The sequence below is a fragment of the Vicia villosa genome, unplaced genomic scaffold, assembly GCF_029867415.1.
Source record: "Vicia villosa cultivar HV-30 ecotype Madison, WI unplaced genomic scaffold, Vvil1.0 ctg.000067F_1_1_3, whole genome shotgun sequence".
NCBI classification, from domain to species: Eukaryota; Viridiplantae; Streptophyta; class Magnoliopsida; order Fabales; family Fabaceae; genus Vicia; species Vicia villosa.
This window is the reverse complement of record NW_026704994.1, coordinates 101,053-117,381: the sequence shown is the minus strand read 5'-3', so window position 1 is coordinate 117,381 and position 16,329 is coordinate 101,053. Positions and strand designations below refer to the sequence as shown.

General features: G+C 33.1%; 1 protein-coding gene across 1 annotated transcript; it reads left to right on the top strand.

Annotated features, from left to right (window-relative positions):
• Window positions 1–10,562: 10,562 nt before the first annotated feature.
• LOC131623442 (uncharacterized) lies at window positions 10,563–12,321 on the top strand. The gene is made up of 3 exons (XM_058894449.1): window positions 10,563–10,993; window positions 11,983–12,101; window positions 12,189–12,321. The coding sequence occupies exons 1-3, from the start codon at window positions 10,574–10,576 to the stop codon at window positions 12,319–12,321; spliced, it is 672 nt and encodes a 223-aa protein (XP_058750432.1). The 5' UTR covers window positions 10,563–10,573.
• Window positions 12,322–16,329: the final 4,008 nt, after the last annotated feature.

Here is a 16,329-nt window from a genome sequence, read left to right as displayed (position 1 = left end):
ACATTAGCGGTTATTTGATACTTGTTCACTGTTGAGACCATAAGATGATTTGCAGGATGCCGTTTTGCTTGTTCTAGTTTGAGTTGGAAAGCTAAGAGAAAGAGCTACAAGTTTTGTGTTGAAATCCAAAGCGGATTCAGAGTGCAAAATTATCAAATAATTCATTGAAGTTCCAGACTTAAAAATTATTTAGTTTTGGGCCATTTGGGGCTGGTTTTATGCAGGGCCGGTCCTTTGAATTTGAGTTCCTTGGGAGAATGAAAAGAGAGGTGCCCCTATAATTTTTTAACAATAAATATATAAGGATAAGAGAAATGATTGGATAAAAAACACATTTTTATTTGACACTGTGCAAAAAGAATAGAAATATAGATCTTTGAATCAATGTTTATACTACATCAAAACATGAAACACTATAAAAAGACTTAATATTCTTCTTCTTGATCTGGTCTTTTTTCCTATAAAAAAATTGACCAAACCTTTAACATTATTTAAATATCATCCTCTTAACATTTTTTGTTGCAAAATCGTTAATAATTTGTTCATAATCAAGGTTCTTTAGAAAATTACTTTCAATTGAACCAACGCAAGACTATTTAATCTATCTTGTGACATAGTAGATCTCAAATAAGATTTTTAATAATTTTAATTTAGAAAAACTTCTTTCAACATATGCAACACTGATAGAAATAGTCAATATTACTCCATAATCTATGCATGCATTAGGAAAACAATTAAAAGTCTTTGAAGAACTCAATATCATATAGCTTGATTTTGATTCAACTGTTAAAACTTCTCTAATAACTTTCAATTCTTCAAATAAAATTTTACCATCAAGATCAAGAGAATCGTCATATTTTAAACAAGTTTCAAGATGTTTACAACATGATTTCAAGTTCCTAAATAATGATCTAAGCCTTTCAATACTAAACAAGAATCCAAAAATATTTTCATATGTGCTATACTGCTCAAATCTTCTATCAAGTTAGCTAATTGTTTGATCTACAATACATAAGAAATAATGATTTCGAAAAGACTCTTTAGTAGACTCAAGATTCAGTTGAGTGGGTTGATATGGATTTTCATCATAGTGTTGTTTTCTACTAAGTTGAGGTTTTTGAATAAACACACATTCAATCTCTATTTCATTCTCAATCTTTTCAGCACTAGCCTTAGCATTTACAAATCCATATTCTCTTTAGCAAGTATTTTTGTAATAGAAAATTCTCTTTTAATATATATATATATATATATATATATATATATATATATATATATATATATATATATATATATATATATATATATATATATATATATATATATATATATGGATAAAATAAATTTTTGGTGCCCCTAAAATTATGGGGCCCTGGACTCCCGCCCCGCGAGCCCGTGCTCAGGGCCACTCATGGTTTTATGTTTTCCGACCCTATTTGAATTAGAATTGCGAATCCTTATTTTATTTAAGAGAATTCAACCGCGATACTGTTGATTATTCGCTATTCAAGAGAAAATAATTTTGTTTGAACGATTTTAATGGAGAACTGATTCTCTCACGGTTGATCTACTGTAATTGCGCCTCCATCATACTTTGAGGTTCTTATATTTCCCAATTAATCTAATCTCCTTTTAATTCTTCTCTTGATATCTTATTTGCTTAATTCGAATTGTCTCAGAGTTGATTGATTTATTTCGATGATTGTATGTTCCTATACTTTAATGTCGTTTGCTTAATCCACGTTTGTTTTATCATGTTTACTTAATTCATGATTGTTATATCTGGTTCATCTACTTAATTCGGAAATTAGGAATATCTATCGTGTAGTATCAATTGCGCTTGCTTGATTGATATTTTAATCGAAAAAGGGAATAGAGTCCGTTAGGGATTGGAAATTATTTGGATCGATGATAAGTGGGAGATAGAATGCTGTAGATTAATCTATTAGTTGTAATTGTTGTTAAACTCGTGTTATTTCTTCTGTTTGGAATAATAAAAAATCAAACCCCCTATTGTTTCAATCAGTTGGTTAATTCATACAAGAATCCTTGTGATATAACTCGAGCCATTGTCGCTAAGTACAATTTTTAAAATTACTCGTTTTAATGATCTCCATCACTCGATATCTAGCTCGCATCAAAGTATCCTTCTAATATGACTTGAAACTCACCATAAGGAAATTCGAGATTTTTAGTTTTCAAAAGAAAATAAAAAATCCTTATATGGCCATCCAATGCTCACCATTTAGATTGCTAGTAAACCTACTCATTTTACCAACTAAAAATGCTATGTCAGATCTAGTACATTGTATCAAATACTTTAGATAATCAGTTGCAATTGCATATTTCAATTGAGCCACGACTCTTCCATTTTTCTTTGAATTTTGACACTACGATCAAATGTAGTACTTACTTACTTGAAACTTAAGTGTTTGAAATTTTCAAGTACTTTCTCGACATAATGTGTTTGACTAAGCTCATTACCCCCACTGTTTCTCTTTACTTTAATCCCTAAAAGAGCATCAACTAGTCCTAGATCTTTTATCTTGAATGTGGGAGTTAGAAACCTCTTTATTACTAAAATTTCATTCATCTCGTTGCTAATGATAAATCATGTAATCAACATGTAGACAGAGGTATATCACAGTGTTCTCGCACAACTTTGTGTATAAATGCTTTTCACAAGAATTAGATGAAGAAGGTTTTTAGATTGATCATTTTCTAGTTTGATAATATTTGTCTTCATAAAAAATGAATAAGATATAAGATGTATCCTTCACAATCTCCCCCTTTTGATGATGACAAACTATTTGAATTCGTGTTTTGTTGATGATTGGAAAGTTTCCCCCTAAGTTGTGTGTCTCAACCTTAATTGGCGAATCTTGCAATGACAAATTCAAACTTTTAATATCATTGTTCCAGTGCTTGTTTTAATCCATACAAGAATTTGATAAACTTGCACACCTTTTGTTCATTATCAAGAAGAACGTAACCTTCCAGTTGCTTCACATAAATAGCCTCATTGAGATCTCTATTTAAGAATGTTGTTTTGACATCCATTTGATGGCTATATGGTCATGCAAGGAAGCTAATGAAACAAAACTCTAATTTTTAATGTGCTTGCTACTAGTGCATATGTGTCGAAACAATCAACACCTTCCTTTTGTCTAAAACTCTCGATTATTAATCTATCCTTGTAGGAGTTTATTGTACCATCATTATGATTACTTCTAAACACCCATTTGCATTCATTGGGTCTTGGTCATTTAGGTAGAACTACAAATTCCTAAGTACGGTTTGAAATAGGAGTCGTTTGAAGCTACTGCTTTCGTATAAGTCTTAGGATCATCTTCCACACGAAGAATAATAGGATCCTTACAAACAAAATTTTCATTATTTCCTTATACCAGATAAAAGGATATAAGTCAATAATCGAATTTGTTCAGTTCCAGATCCTTAGCCTTGCGGACTTTTGCTTATCCTTAGTTCAAGTTGTGTTTCAACATTCCATGAAGAATCTTCCTTATGAGGTTCTTCATTAGTGGAAACCTAAAATTCCTTATCCTTCATTATGAGAATATTTTTTCAAATAACCAAAATTTTCAATTTTAATACTAAACTAAACAAGCATTCACCATAAATTTCAAACTAACAATATTTCAAACAAAAAATTGGATTAAACAGGAGACACCACTTGAATTGACGCCTCCTATATTTTATACAATTACTTGTGTATTTACCTGCGAATTTGTTGTTACTTACAAATTTATTTGCGAATTTACCTACAGACAAAACTTTGCAGGTAAATCTGCAGTGGCAACAAGTCCGCAGGTAACTGAAAAAGTTAATAAAATTATAGGAGGCGCCAATTCAAGGGGCGCCCCGTCTTAATTTTTTTTTGTTTGAAAATTAAGGTGAAAGGTTGGTATTAAAATTGAAAATTTTTGTTATCTTAAAAAAAAAATTCTCATTACAAGTTTCTAAAAGAATTTCAACTCAATAATTTCATTAAACTTAAAATTTAGAAGTCTTCATGCTTAAGGTGTATAACCTACAAAAACCTATTTGAATAAAATGATACTAAATGAACATGCTTTAATAAAAGTAACAGAAATGTTAAGTGTACACTTAAACTTACAACAACACCGTATATAAATGCGGTTGAATATACCTTTTTTTTTTAATAATTGTTGGGGGTTGCTATGTGTACACCATAATCTTACACCATAGGTGTACACCTTAGCAAATATAACATGCCCATGTGATTATTTGTGTATTAGAACAAACAAAAATTAAATATTAAATATTTTAAAAAGGCTTAATTATAATTTTGGTTCTCCTATTATCCATTTTTTAATTTTGGCCCCCCTATTTTAAAATTCAAAATTTTAGTCCCTTTATTTTAGTTTTTTTTAGGATTTTGGTCCCCTTGCAAATCCAAAGACAATTTTTAATGAAATCACTACGCCAAACAAGGAAAAAGACGGCGCTTTTTTTTTGCTTTAGGCAGCGCTTTAAAGCGTTGTCTATTCCTCCGCTGCCGTAGGTAAAGCCAGCGCTTTTTTTCACCTTGAAAGCGCTGCTAAAGGCACCCTTTAGCCAACACTTTTACCTATAAAGCGCTGTTAAAGGCCCTCTTTTGACAGCGCTTTTATATTAAAAGCGCTGCTAACGGCCCCCTTTAGACAACCTTTTCTGAATTTTTTTTTAAGAAAAAGCCTCTTAAAAGCGCTGTTAAAGGCCCCCTTTAGGCAGCGCTGTTCCCACAAGCGCTGCTAAAGGTCCACTTTAGCCAGCGCTTTTTTCTTAAAAGCGCTGTTAAAGGCCCCCTTTAGGCAGCGCTTTTTTAAACAAATTTTTTAAAGAGCTTTTAGGCAGCGCTTCTCTTTTAAAGCGCTGTCTAATGTTCATGAAATTTTTAGATGCATCTATTTAAAAAAGGCTTCCCCAGGTTTTCACCACATTTTGCACCTGTATATACCATTACAAATTTCACATATAAACCAAAAAAAAACTCTATTTTTCAGAGCTAAGATGCTAAATATATATATATATATATATATATATATATATATATATATATATATATATATATATATATACACGAATAAACTTTGTGTTTTTTATATGCTAAGATGCTAACAATATATTAATAAACAACAACAAAATTACATCCAATTCAATGAAAACAATTGCATCATCCAAAATATTGTTATTTTTTACACAAGTCAAAAGGATGCTAAATATCTACTTTTTCTTCTTGCCAGCAACTGTAACCTTTTTACCCTTCAATATCCTGCAATTGCATCAAACCATTACAATCACAAAACAGAATAACAGAAAACCAAAAACAAAATAATATAAAGGTGAAAAACATTCTACATTAGTGTCCATAAAACTATTCTACATTTGCCACGAATGTATTTCAAACGACCTACATATCACTAAATAATATATGTAGATAGATCAAATATTGCAACATGCACTTGGCTATACTCAAAATTCTCATCAATTATTGTAAGATTTCAATATACCTATACAACTTTCAACTCAATCATGAATTGACACCAATCCTCCTTAAGTTCATCCAACTTAGATCTTGAGTAAGTAGCACACTTGAAGTCATCAAAGTACTACAAAATAATATAACATGGTATGTTTAAGTTAAAACTATTTCATTATATGAGAAATATGTGTTAAATATTAAAATAACTCATAAGGGTTTTTCAATGATTCAGAACTGAGGTTTATTATTTGGGAGAAGAAACGGCGAAATCAATGGGGGAACCATTGAAAGGGATTTTCGTTTTGGGAGAAGATGAAGAACAAAAATGCTTTCTCAGCAGATTTTTGGTTGTAGAGAAGGGGTTTCGTTTTGGGAGAAAGGGTTTTTCGTTTTGGAAGAAAGGGTTTCGTTTTAGGAGAATAGAGAAAGAACGAGAAAGGGTTTCGTTTCTGAGAATATAATTTTCAATTTCAATTTTAAAAAACCTAGGGCAGCGCTTTTTTAGTAAGCGCTTTCTAATGTTACACTAAGGTAACGCTTTTCAAAAGCACTTTTTAAGGTGAACCTAAGGCAGCGCTTTCAAATTATTATTTTTTAATTTATTTGAATTTACACAGCGCTTACATAAAAAGCACTGGCTAATGTTACCCTTTTAGCAGCGCTGTCTAAAGTCGACCTATACCAGCGCTTTTTTCATACAGTTTCCGTGTTTTTTTATTTAACATATAACAACGCTTTTGTACAAAAGCGCTGTCTAAGGTGCGCTGTCTAAAATGCTTTTTGGCGTAGTGAATGAAAATCACATACATGAAATGTTCAACATAAATCATAAATAAAATTAGATTTTTTAAACATTTCACTACTGAACTAGCACTGACACATCATCAATGTGAGCATCATTTCATTTAAAATTGCGTTCAGATTTGCAGTGGACCAAAATCCTCAAAAAACTAAAATATAGGGACTAAAATTTCGAATTTCAAAATAGGGGGACCAAAACAAAAAAAAAAAGAATAATAGAGGGACCAAAATTGTAATTAAGCCTTTTAAAATAAGAAAACCGTATCGTATAAGTTATACGGGGTGGGTGTTATTTTGAGTGTAAAGATAACATTTTCCATAATTGTTTGCATCGAAAATTTTACGGTGTAAATACAATGTAAACATAGCACCCCACTCTAAAATTGTAAAAGTAATCATGCTCATAACACATCCCTATATGTTAATAATACTTTAATTTACCTAATTTTAAATTAGGATATATCTTTATATGATCTATAATATAATAATAAATATTATTTAACATAGACATACATTTATTCATAAAGTATCAAATCCAAATTTATATTCATAATTTAAAATTATAATCTTTAATGAATTTATCACTTTAAGAATTAATAAATTTTTAATATAATAATTTTAAAACAAATAATTATATATAAATATAAAAAAAATTTATAATATCAAATTAATGACATGTAAAAACAATACAATGATTATATAGAAACATATTTTATATTTTTGCATAATCAATTGGTATTATAGTTACAAGATGATATCATTTTGTATTATAATATGATTATTGTATTTTTCTTTTACATATCATTAATTTGATATTATAGTTATAATACAAATTATAGTCATGAGAATAATTATATTATAATACAAATTGATATCATCTTATAATTATAATACCAATTGATTATGCAAATATATAAAATATGATTTTATAATTAGAGTAAATATTATAATTATATAGCATACCGCAACAAATAACATAATTATAATAATTATTCATAATTATGATCAAACTGATATTATCTCATAATTATAATACCAATATATTATCTCATAATACTAATATATTAGCATATTGGTATATTGGTATATAATATTATGTATAGTGTACCACAACAAATAACATAATTATAATATAGTCAAATTCTTTCGAATTATTATGAAAGACTCTTAGTACATATATGTAAAACACAAATATCATACAGTATAATTCATTGCACTACAAAAGCTTAATTAACTCATAGCAACAACGAAAAGGAATTTCTCATTACACTCATATAAGTCGGAAAACACCTTTGAAAACTCCAAAATATTTTCCGGCTATGCATTTTCGAAGGCATCATTTTCTCATTTTTAAATATTTTGGATATGCATATCCGAAAACACCCATATTTGAACTACTTTTAAATATTTCGGATATGTATGTCTTAAAATACCATGAAGCAGTTTCGGATATGCATATCTGAAATAAAATCTGATTCTTGAGTTTTAAAAACAACAAAATTAATACCTTCTATTATCCGACAAATATTTAATGAAAATAAAAAATACGTAGATTATAGATAAAAAAGCAATATCATAATATATAAATAGTTGTTCGGATAAGTACAAAACGTCAAAATATTACAACACCATAAAAAGTCATAAACAATACATAAATAGGCGAATACTACTGAGTATGTCTAATGTGAACTCCCTGTGACCTCCTCTGCCTCCTATACGTCGATGCACCGGACGCCTCATTGGCCATCCTCTGTACTATGGCAACCGCCTCTAAACCCCCATGCTCAATGATACATCTCTCCAATACCTCCTACCCAATCGAGTGCATCCACGGCATATTAGCAAGAGATCCGTGGCATGGTCATCCTCATCCCGGTGGTTCTCTAAGAGCTCCTCGTGCACTGACCTAGATGGACATCCCGGTGCATCAGGTGTCATGATAGGATGTGACACCTGATAAAACCATGTCACGTACCCATCTACACAATGCCAACCCTGATTGGCCCGTCAAGAAAGTGGAAAGACGAGGTCTCCTTGTGCTACCTTTCAGTAAATGCCCCCTGCATGTCGTGGCTTATGATACTATATTCGGTCATGCATAACACTAAGTCCGAAACCAACTACAACATCATTATACCACTGAGCATGCGGTTAAAACAGATAAAATATTTTTCGTAAATGGTTCACGGATTTTATGGTAGGTCGTTCTTGTGACAACAAAAAAACAACAATGTTAGTTAAACCGTATAAATTCATTTGAACTATTTGTAATTAAAACGGTTGAATTAGATAGTGCAAAAAAATAACAACCTTGTCGTCCCAAATACTTTGAGCAGCATGGTCATGGTAGTAAATTATGAGGAATGTGTCAAAAGGCTCTCTCGGGAAGCCCCCTCCTCTACGTCCTGAGCATCGTCGCGCTCAGGGTGAACCTCAGGTACCTCCTCGTCCTCGACAACATCCCTTTCCTCCTCCAACTCCTAACTAACCTCATGAGAGGAAGACACCCGAGACAGCTGACTCCTTGGTGCAGTTGATGGTCCTTAAGCTGACTCATCCATTTGGACTTGGACTCGGGCTCGACCCAGTCCCCGTCTCGTAGTCACTCCTTTTTGCGCGGATCTCTCGCACCAAGCCGATGCTGTCTGTGCCTGCCTCCCCTGTCTAAGTCGGGCGGTCGATACTTGATTATCTGTCATTTTCCTTAAAACAAAATTTCGTAAGATTATGAAGAAAACAAAATTGAAACTTAAAAAAAACAAATCCTACCAAATTTCGGAAGTGCATATCTGAAACTAGTAAGAGATAATTTCAGAAATGCACTTCCGAAATTAGATGCGAACATCCATTTTTGGTTAAGTTTCATTTCTTGCCCTAACTCAACCAAAATCCCATATTTTACATCTAAATAGTATCATTTAACTACAACATCATTCAACCTACAATAATATCTTAATTTCTAACAACAAAAACAACATTTTAAATCTATAGTTAGAGATTGTTGAAACTTACACTTTATTGAAGTTTTTAGTGTAAAGACAATATATGGAGCTTTAAGACTTGAATGGAAGTTGAGTTGAAGTTGTAGGCTATGAAATGCGTCCTCTTCTACACTTGAAAATGGGTTTGAAGTTGAATTTTGAGTATTCTAAAAACTGAAGGGGTGGCTGTTTGCGTTTGTTGATAAACACCAAAATATTTTGGAGATGCGTCTCCGAAATAACTTTTTTTAATTATAAGGAGAAATTCCCACAACGAAAACCAAAATGTATATAACACCAACAATGGTTGGCAAACTTTGATTTCAATATGGCATCGTGACATCAAACTTTAAATTATGATGTGGTCGTTGCAATATTTTAAAGCGATTATCTAATGCGATTAAATGTGTTAAAGATGAAAAAAAGATAGACCAAATAATTTTTTTAAACAATGCATAATCTGTTCATGCCTAATGCGATATTATGATGTGATCGTTACAACACTGTAAAGTAATTTTAGTGTATTTTAGGATCACACCACAATTGCAGTATAGTGTGGATCTGGACACAACCGCAACTACAATATTACACAATATTACTGTTCCACCATTTGATGTGGTAGACTAAATCAGAGCCATCGGGTCCCGAAACTCGGCAAAATTACTTTTTTTTTTATTTTATTGTAAACACATGTAAAATAGCTCTCCACTATTTGTGCATATAAATTAATCCAACAGGATTTAAATAACAATAAGATATGGTGCCATTTTAAATAAATTGCACAACGAGCACGTTCTTAAGAAAAATATCACCAGTACTAGTCACTCACGTGGTGGTAATTATAATATTTTAATTCAATCTATGACAAGTCAACTAAATTAAATCCCCCTTCAATGATTTTATCTGACTGAGCGGTATACTATTGTGTACTTGGAAGTATTAGGCTACCATTCCACACAATCAACCAAAAGATTCATCGTATTCTATACATTGGTATTTGGTTCAATGGTCAAACAGATTACACCCTTTACGACTGCCATGCACACGAACGAACGAACGACCATATGACATAAGACCCAATCTAGTTGCCGTGGCGATCAAATAATAAACTAATCATAATGTTTATTATCTAATCCATTTCTCTCTATAAATACATTTATCTAAACCTCTCTTTCTCTTAGTACTACAAACTTTCATCATTTATTCTTTTAAAACTTAATTAAATATACATTCACTGAATTTTCGTTGAAAATAATATTTTAAACTAATTATTCTTGTGTAAAAAATGGGAAACTCTTGCATGGCAGCATCGTCAATGGAATGGGATGGAGAGGACTGGGAAGAATCTTTGAAGCAGCCAAAGCAATGTTCATCATCATCATCATCATCATCATCATCATCATCAAGTAAGGTGTTAGACCAAACTTCTCATTTTGATTACCATCAGAATAAGGAGAATGATGTTTTAGAAAAGCTTAGAGATTCCTGTAATGTAAATGGGAAAATCACGTTGAAGATTTCGAAGAGTGAGCTAGCTGAATTATTGGGAGCGATACAACAGAATAATAATAATCAACAGCCGCAGAAGCAGATGAAGATGAAAAAGAATGAATTAGGTTCAGCAGAAGAAGTTCTGTTTCGGTTAATAAACGCTAGAGAGCATGAAACTGCAAATAAGCATCACTGGAGTAGTCACTGGAAACCGGTTTTAGAGACTATATATGAATGTTAATTGATTACTAAATTACTAAGATTAGTTTAGTTGTTCAGTATAATTTATAAGCTACCTATAGCCATGTACATTTTGGAGACTATTCCTCTTTAATTATATAAGTGAAGATATACCGTTCCTAAAATTTTTATATGTTATCCAAATTTTTACATGTTGGAACACTACTTAATTAATTTGATGAAAGTAATTAAGTGAAAATAATATAGTAATCGAATGGATTTTGATAAATATGATTTGATATCAACCTAAAAGTTACTTTAAAGTATGATGTTATCTTCACATATTTATATAATAAAGTGCAATCTAAGTAACGTAAGACTTCAAACAAATTTTAACACCGACCCTCACATATAGCGTAAGTCTGGATCAAATGCCAACATTGTAATTCTTAACCAAATTCTAATATCATGTTAAATATGTTTGGATCTCAACTCCAAAATTTAGCTCACACTACGCCAAATTTAAGTTTTAGCAGCACACCTACTAAAGCGCTTCTAGTAAAAAGCGCTGTTATAGGTTGCACTAAAAACAAAATAAAAAAACACGCTAAAAAAGCGCTCTTAAAGGGGGGGGGGGGGGTAATGAAAGCGCTTTTCAAAAGCGCTCTTATAGGGGGGGCTATGAAAGCGCTTTCTAAAAGCGCTCTTAAAGGGGGGGTATGACAGCGCTTTTCAAAAGCGCTCTTATAGGGGTCTTATAGTGGGGGATATGAAAGCGCTTTTGAAAGCGCTCTTAAAGGGGGGGGGGGGGGGTTACAAAAGCGCTTTTTAAGAGAAAGCGCTGGCATAGGTGGCCCTTCTAAAGCGCTTTTCAGAAGCGCCCTCGTAGGTGTTTTAAAATAAAACAAATTAAACTTGCCCCAATTAATTTCAGAAGCGCTTCTCAGTATCTTTCTCTTCTTCTCCTCGCGAACAAACACCCAGAATCCCTAAATCTCAGATTCTTCCCTAAATCAATTTCAGTTCCTCCGTCCTCCGTCTCCGCCGCCGTTTCCGCCTCCGTCTCCGCCTCCGTTCGCCGTTTCCGCCTCCGTCCGTTCTCCGTTCTCCCTCCGTTCTCCGTTCTCCCTGCATCCCTTTAGGTAATTTCTAAGTTTTTGAATATGCTGTATGTGGGTTGCTATATGTTCTTATTCATACTGCTATATGTTTTTGAATATGCTTATGAGAATTTGTTTGGAATTTTATATGGAACATTTAGAATCTTTAGAACTGACATTTAGAACAACACTGACATTTGGAACAACACTGAGTTTTGGTGGAAAGATTGAGGAAATTCTGAAATTCTGGGGAGTTTCATAGTTATGGTGAATTAATGAAATTGGATGATCATGTTTTGTGTTGTTGTTTGGATAATCATGGTAGAATTATGATTTAGTAAATCTTACATGTATGATTATGAGTTTTGAATCTTCCTTATTAGTTTTATGAGAGTTTAGGTGGTTTGAGTTGTGACATAAAACTAAGATTCAATGATGAATTGGAGTAAAATTAGAAGATGGAAATATGGTGTTTTGATAGTTAAAACATGTGTATAACTTGTTCCATGAATGGTGATAGATCAAAATTAGGAAATAATTAGGGGTCATTCTTATGCCATAATATTGGCGTAGCTTTTTGTTTGTTGGTTGTTGTGGTTTGTTGAATTGGAGTAAAATTAGAAGATGGAAATATGGTTGTTGTATCATTAAAAAAACCACTTTTAATGATACAAAGAAATTTATAAAAAAAAACAAAAGCTATAACAAACGGTTGCTATAGTAATAGAAATTAAGAGTTGCATTTTAAACTTTTTGCTTCTTAAGAGAAATAACACCCTCTTATTTTCCAGAAATACTTGAATTCATCCTTTTAAAATGTTAAAACTTGACACTTTTTGTTTTCTTTAAAAATGAATAATTTTATTGCATGCACTTTAGTTCATTTTAATAAAAAATATGTATACATGTGTTTCTCTATTTTTTTTTTTTGGTTACATGTGTTTCTCTATTTTTATTTATAATATAAGGAACATGTGTTTCTCTATTTTTTAGTTCAAATTTGCTTTCATAAAAAATGTTTGAATTTTAATATAAAAAGAAATTTCACTTTTTAAATTTATAGTTTGTTATAGTTTGTTATTTTCTTCTTTTTAAATTTTAATATCAATTTAGTGCCTCTCAACCAATTTTTTGGTTTGTGGACTTATATTACCTTGAAATAAGGTAATGTCTTCTTTAAGAAATCAGGTATTCTGATTAGGTATTCTATTATGATGATAGCTATTTATTATCTTGACAGAATTCCTTAGTACCTGATAGAGAAACCAAGAAGCATTTGTTTAGCTTAATTAAGTCATGGATAAGACATGGATGAGATCAAACCGATTGTCGAAAGAGTACGAGAAAGGGGTATGGGAATTCGTTGAGTTTGCGGTTAAGCACTCCGAAGACCCGCTTCGAATGCCGTGTCCTTGCTTGGGTTGCTGTTATGGGGATAAGGTTGACGGGAAACAGTTGGGATCCCATTTACTACGGTTTGGAATTGATAGAAGTTATACATGTTGGACAATGCATGGTGAGAAAAGTAACGGGAATGCTGGGTCGAGTTGTAATAGGAAGTATGCTTCAAACGACGATTGCACAGACACATATGATTGCGATCGAGTCGAAGAGATTGCAGAAGCGCTTGAAGAAGATCTTGCGGATTGTCCCAAAATGTTTGAGAGGTTGGTAAGCGATGCAGAGAAACCGTTGTATGATGGTTGTTCAAAATTCACAAGATTGTCTGCGGTGTTAAAGTTGTACAACTTAAAGGCGGACAATGGATGGTCGGATAAAAGTTTCACAGAGTTATTAGCCCTTATGAAAGATATGCTACCAGAGGATAATGTTCTTCCCAATCGAACGTATGAAGCCAAAAAGATGTTGTCCTCTATTGGCATGAGCTATGATAAGATACATGCATGTCCAAACGATTGCGTTTTGTTTCGAAACGAGTATGCAGTGTTGAATGAGTGTCCTAAATGTGGTGCCCCTCGATATAAGAAAAAGTTGTCTCCTGCTAAAGTCTTATGGTATTTTCCTATAATTCCGAGATTTAGACGCATGTATCGTAGTGAGACCGATTCAAGACACTTGACTTGGCATGCAGATGAAAGAATTATTGATGGAAAGTTGCGACATCCGGCAGACTCACCACAATGGATGAAAGTTGATACTGATTATCCTGAATTTGGAAAAGAAGCAAGAAACCTTCGGTTGTCATTGTCTACTGATGGAATGAACCCGCATGGTATTCAAAGTATCTCGCATAGCACATGGCCTGTGATTCTTATGATCTATAACCTACCTCCGTGGCTATGTATGAAGCGTAAGTACATGATGTTATCAATGCTAATTTCTGGGCCTAAACAACCAGGGAATGACATAGACGTATACTTGGCACCGTTAATCGAAGATTTAAAGTTTTTGTGGGACAACGGTGTGGAGGTTTACGATGGGTATAGGAAGGAAAGTTTCAACTTGAGGGCGATGTTGTTTGGAACAATTAATGATTTTCCAGCATACGGAAATCTATCCGGGTACAGCAATAAAGGTCAAAAGGCGTGTCCCGTTTGTGAAGATGAAACCGATACGACACGATTGGATCTTTGTCAGAAGAATGTCTTTCTCGGTCATCGTAGATTCTTAAATTCTAATCATCACTACCGTGGGTGGAGAAAAGCATTCAACGGAAAGGCCGAACATGGTACAGCCCCGCCTTTTTTGTCAGGTGATCAAATTTTTGAAAAGGTGAAAGATGTGAGCACTCAGTTTGGCAAGCCTTTTGCACATTCACTTGTCAAGGGTGGGTGGAAGAAGAAGTCCATTTTTTTTGAACTTCCATATTGGAAGTCGTTGTACGTAAGACATTTCCTGGATGTTATGCATATTGAAAAAAATGTATTTGACAGCGTTATAGGTACGTTACTCAATATACCAGGAAAGTCTAAGGATGGCGTTAACATAAGGAATGACATGGTAAACATGGGGATGAGAACTGAATTGAGACCCGTGACGAAAGGAAGACGAACATATCTGCCACCTGCTGTTTACACTCTATCTAGAAAGGAGAAGAAAACATTGTGTAAGTTCCTCAGTGAAGTTAAAGTTCCAGAAGGCTACTCTTCAGATATTAGAAGACTTGTGTCCATGAAAGACCTCAAGTTAAAGAGTTTGAAGACGCATGATTGTCATGTTATAATGGAACATTTTTTACCAATAGGTATACGTTCTATTCTGCCAGAAAAAGTAAGAAGCGCAATAACTAAGCTGTGTTTCTTCTTCAGGTCAATTTGCAGTAAGGTGGTCGATCCCGCGATCTTACCAACATTGCAAAAAGAGATAGTTGTTACTTTATGTGATCTTGAAATGTATTTTCCTCCCTCGTTTTTTGACATAATGGTTCATCTAGTCGTTCATCTTGTGAAAGAGACACAATTGTGCGGACCAGCTTATATGAGATGGATGTACCCTGCTGAACGTTATATGAAAATATTAAAAGGGTACGTGAAAAACAGAAGTCGACCGGAGGGTTGTATTGCCGAACGATACGTTGTTGAAGAAGCGGTTGAGTTTTGTACTGAATATCTGTCAAATGTTCAATCAATTGGACTCCCCAAATCTCATATTGTCGAAAAAAAAAGAAGGAAAAAGGCTAATTGGAAATAAAGTTGTGACAGTATCAATGGTCGAACGGGATCAAGCGCACTTGTATGTTCTGCACAATGAGATTGAGGTTGAGCCGTATGTTGAAATGCACAAGGTTGTTCTCCGAGATTTAAATCCAAATAGAAATGAGAACTGGATAGTACGAGAGCACAATCGAAGTTTCATACCGTGGTTTAGGGATCATATTTATTCAAAGTATCGTTCAGATCCTGCTTCAGTAACAGAAAGGTTGAGATGTTTAGCCTATGGTCCAACTGTAATTGTGCTTTCTTATAGCGCATACGCTATTAATGGATACACATTTTATACCAAAGAACAGGATGATAAAAGTACTATGCAAAATAGTGGTGTTACCTTGGTAGCTGAAGCAATGCACATATCAAGTGCGAATGACTTAAATCCGAAATTTGCAAATTTGTCATATTTTGGGGTTATCGAGCGCATTTTGGTGTTTGATTACGCGAAGTTTCAGATTCCTGTATTTGGTTGCAAGTGGGTTGAAAATAATAGTGGCATACGAATGGATAAGTCAGGATTTTTGCAAGTGGATCTCAATAGGGTAGGGTACAAAGATGAGCCTTTCATTTTAGCCTCTCAAGCTAAACAAGTGTTCTATGTC

Excerpts from the sequence above, each read along its gene's own strand:
- LOC131623442 (XM_058894449.1), top strand. The coding sequence starts at position 10,574 with ATGGGAAACTCTTGCATGGCAGCATCGTCAATGGAATGGGATGGAGAG. Across the intron at positions 10,994-11,982 it reads GGAGTAGTCACTGGAAACCG|TTCCTCCGTCCTCCGTCTCC; the intron begins GTTTTAGAGACT and ends AATCAATTTCAG. Across the intron at positions 12,102-12,188 it reads TTCTCCCTGCATCCCTTTAG|AATTTGTTTGGAATTTTATA; the intron begins GTAATTTCTAAG and ends TATGCTTATGAG.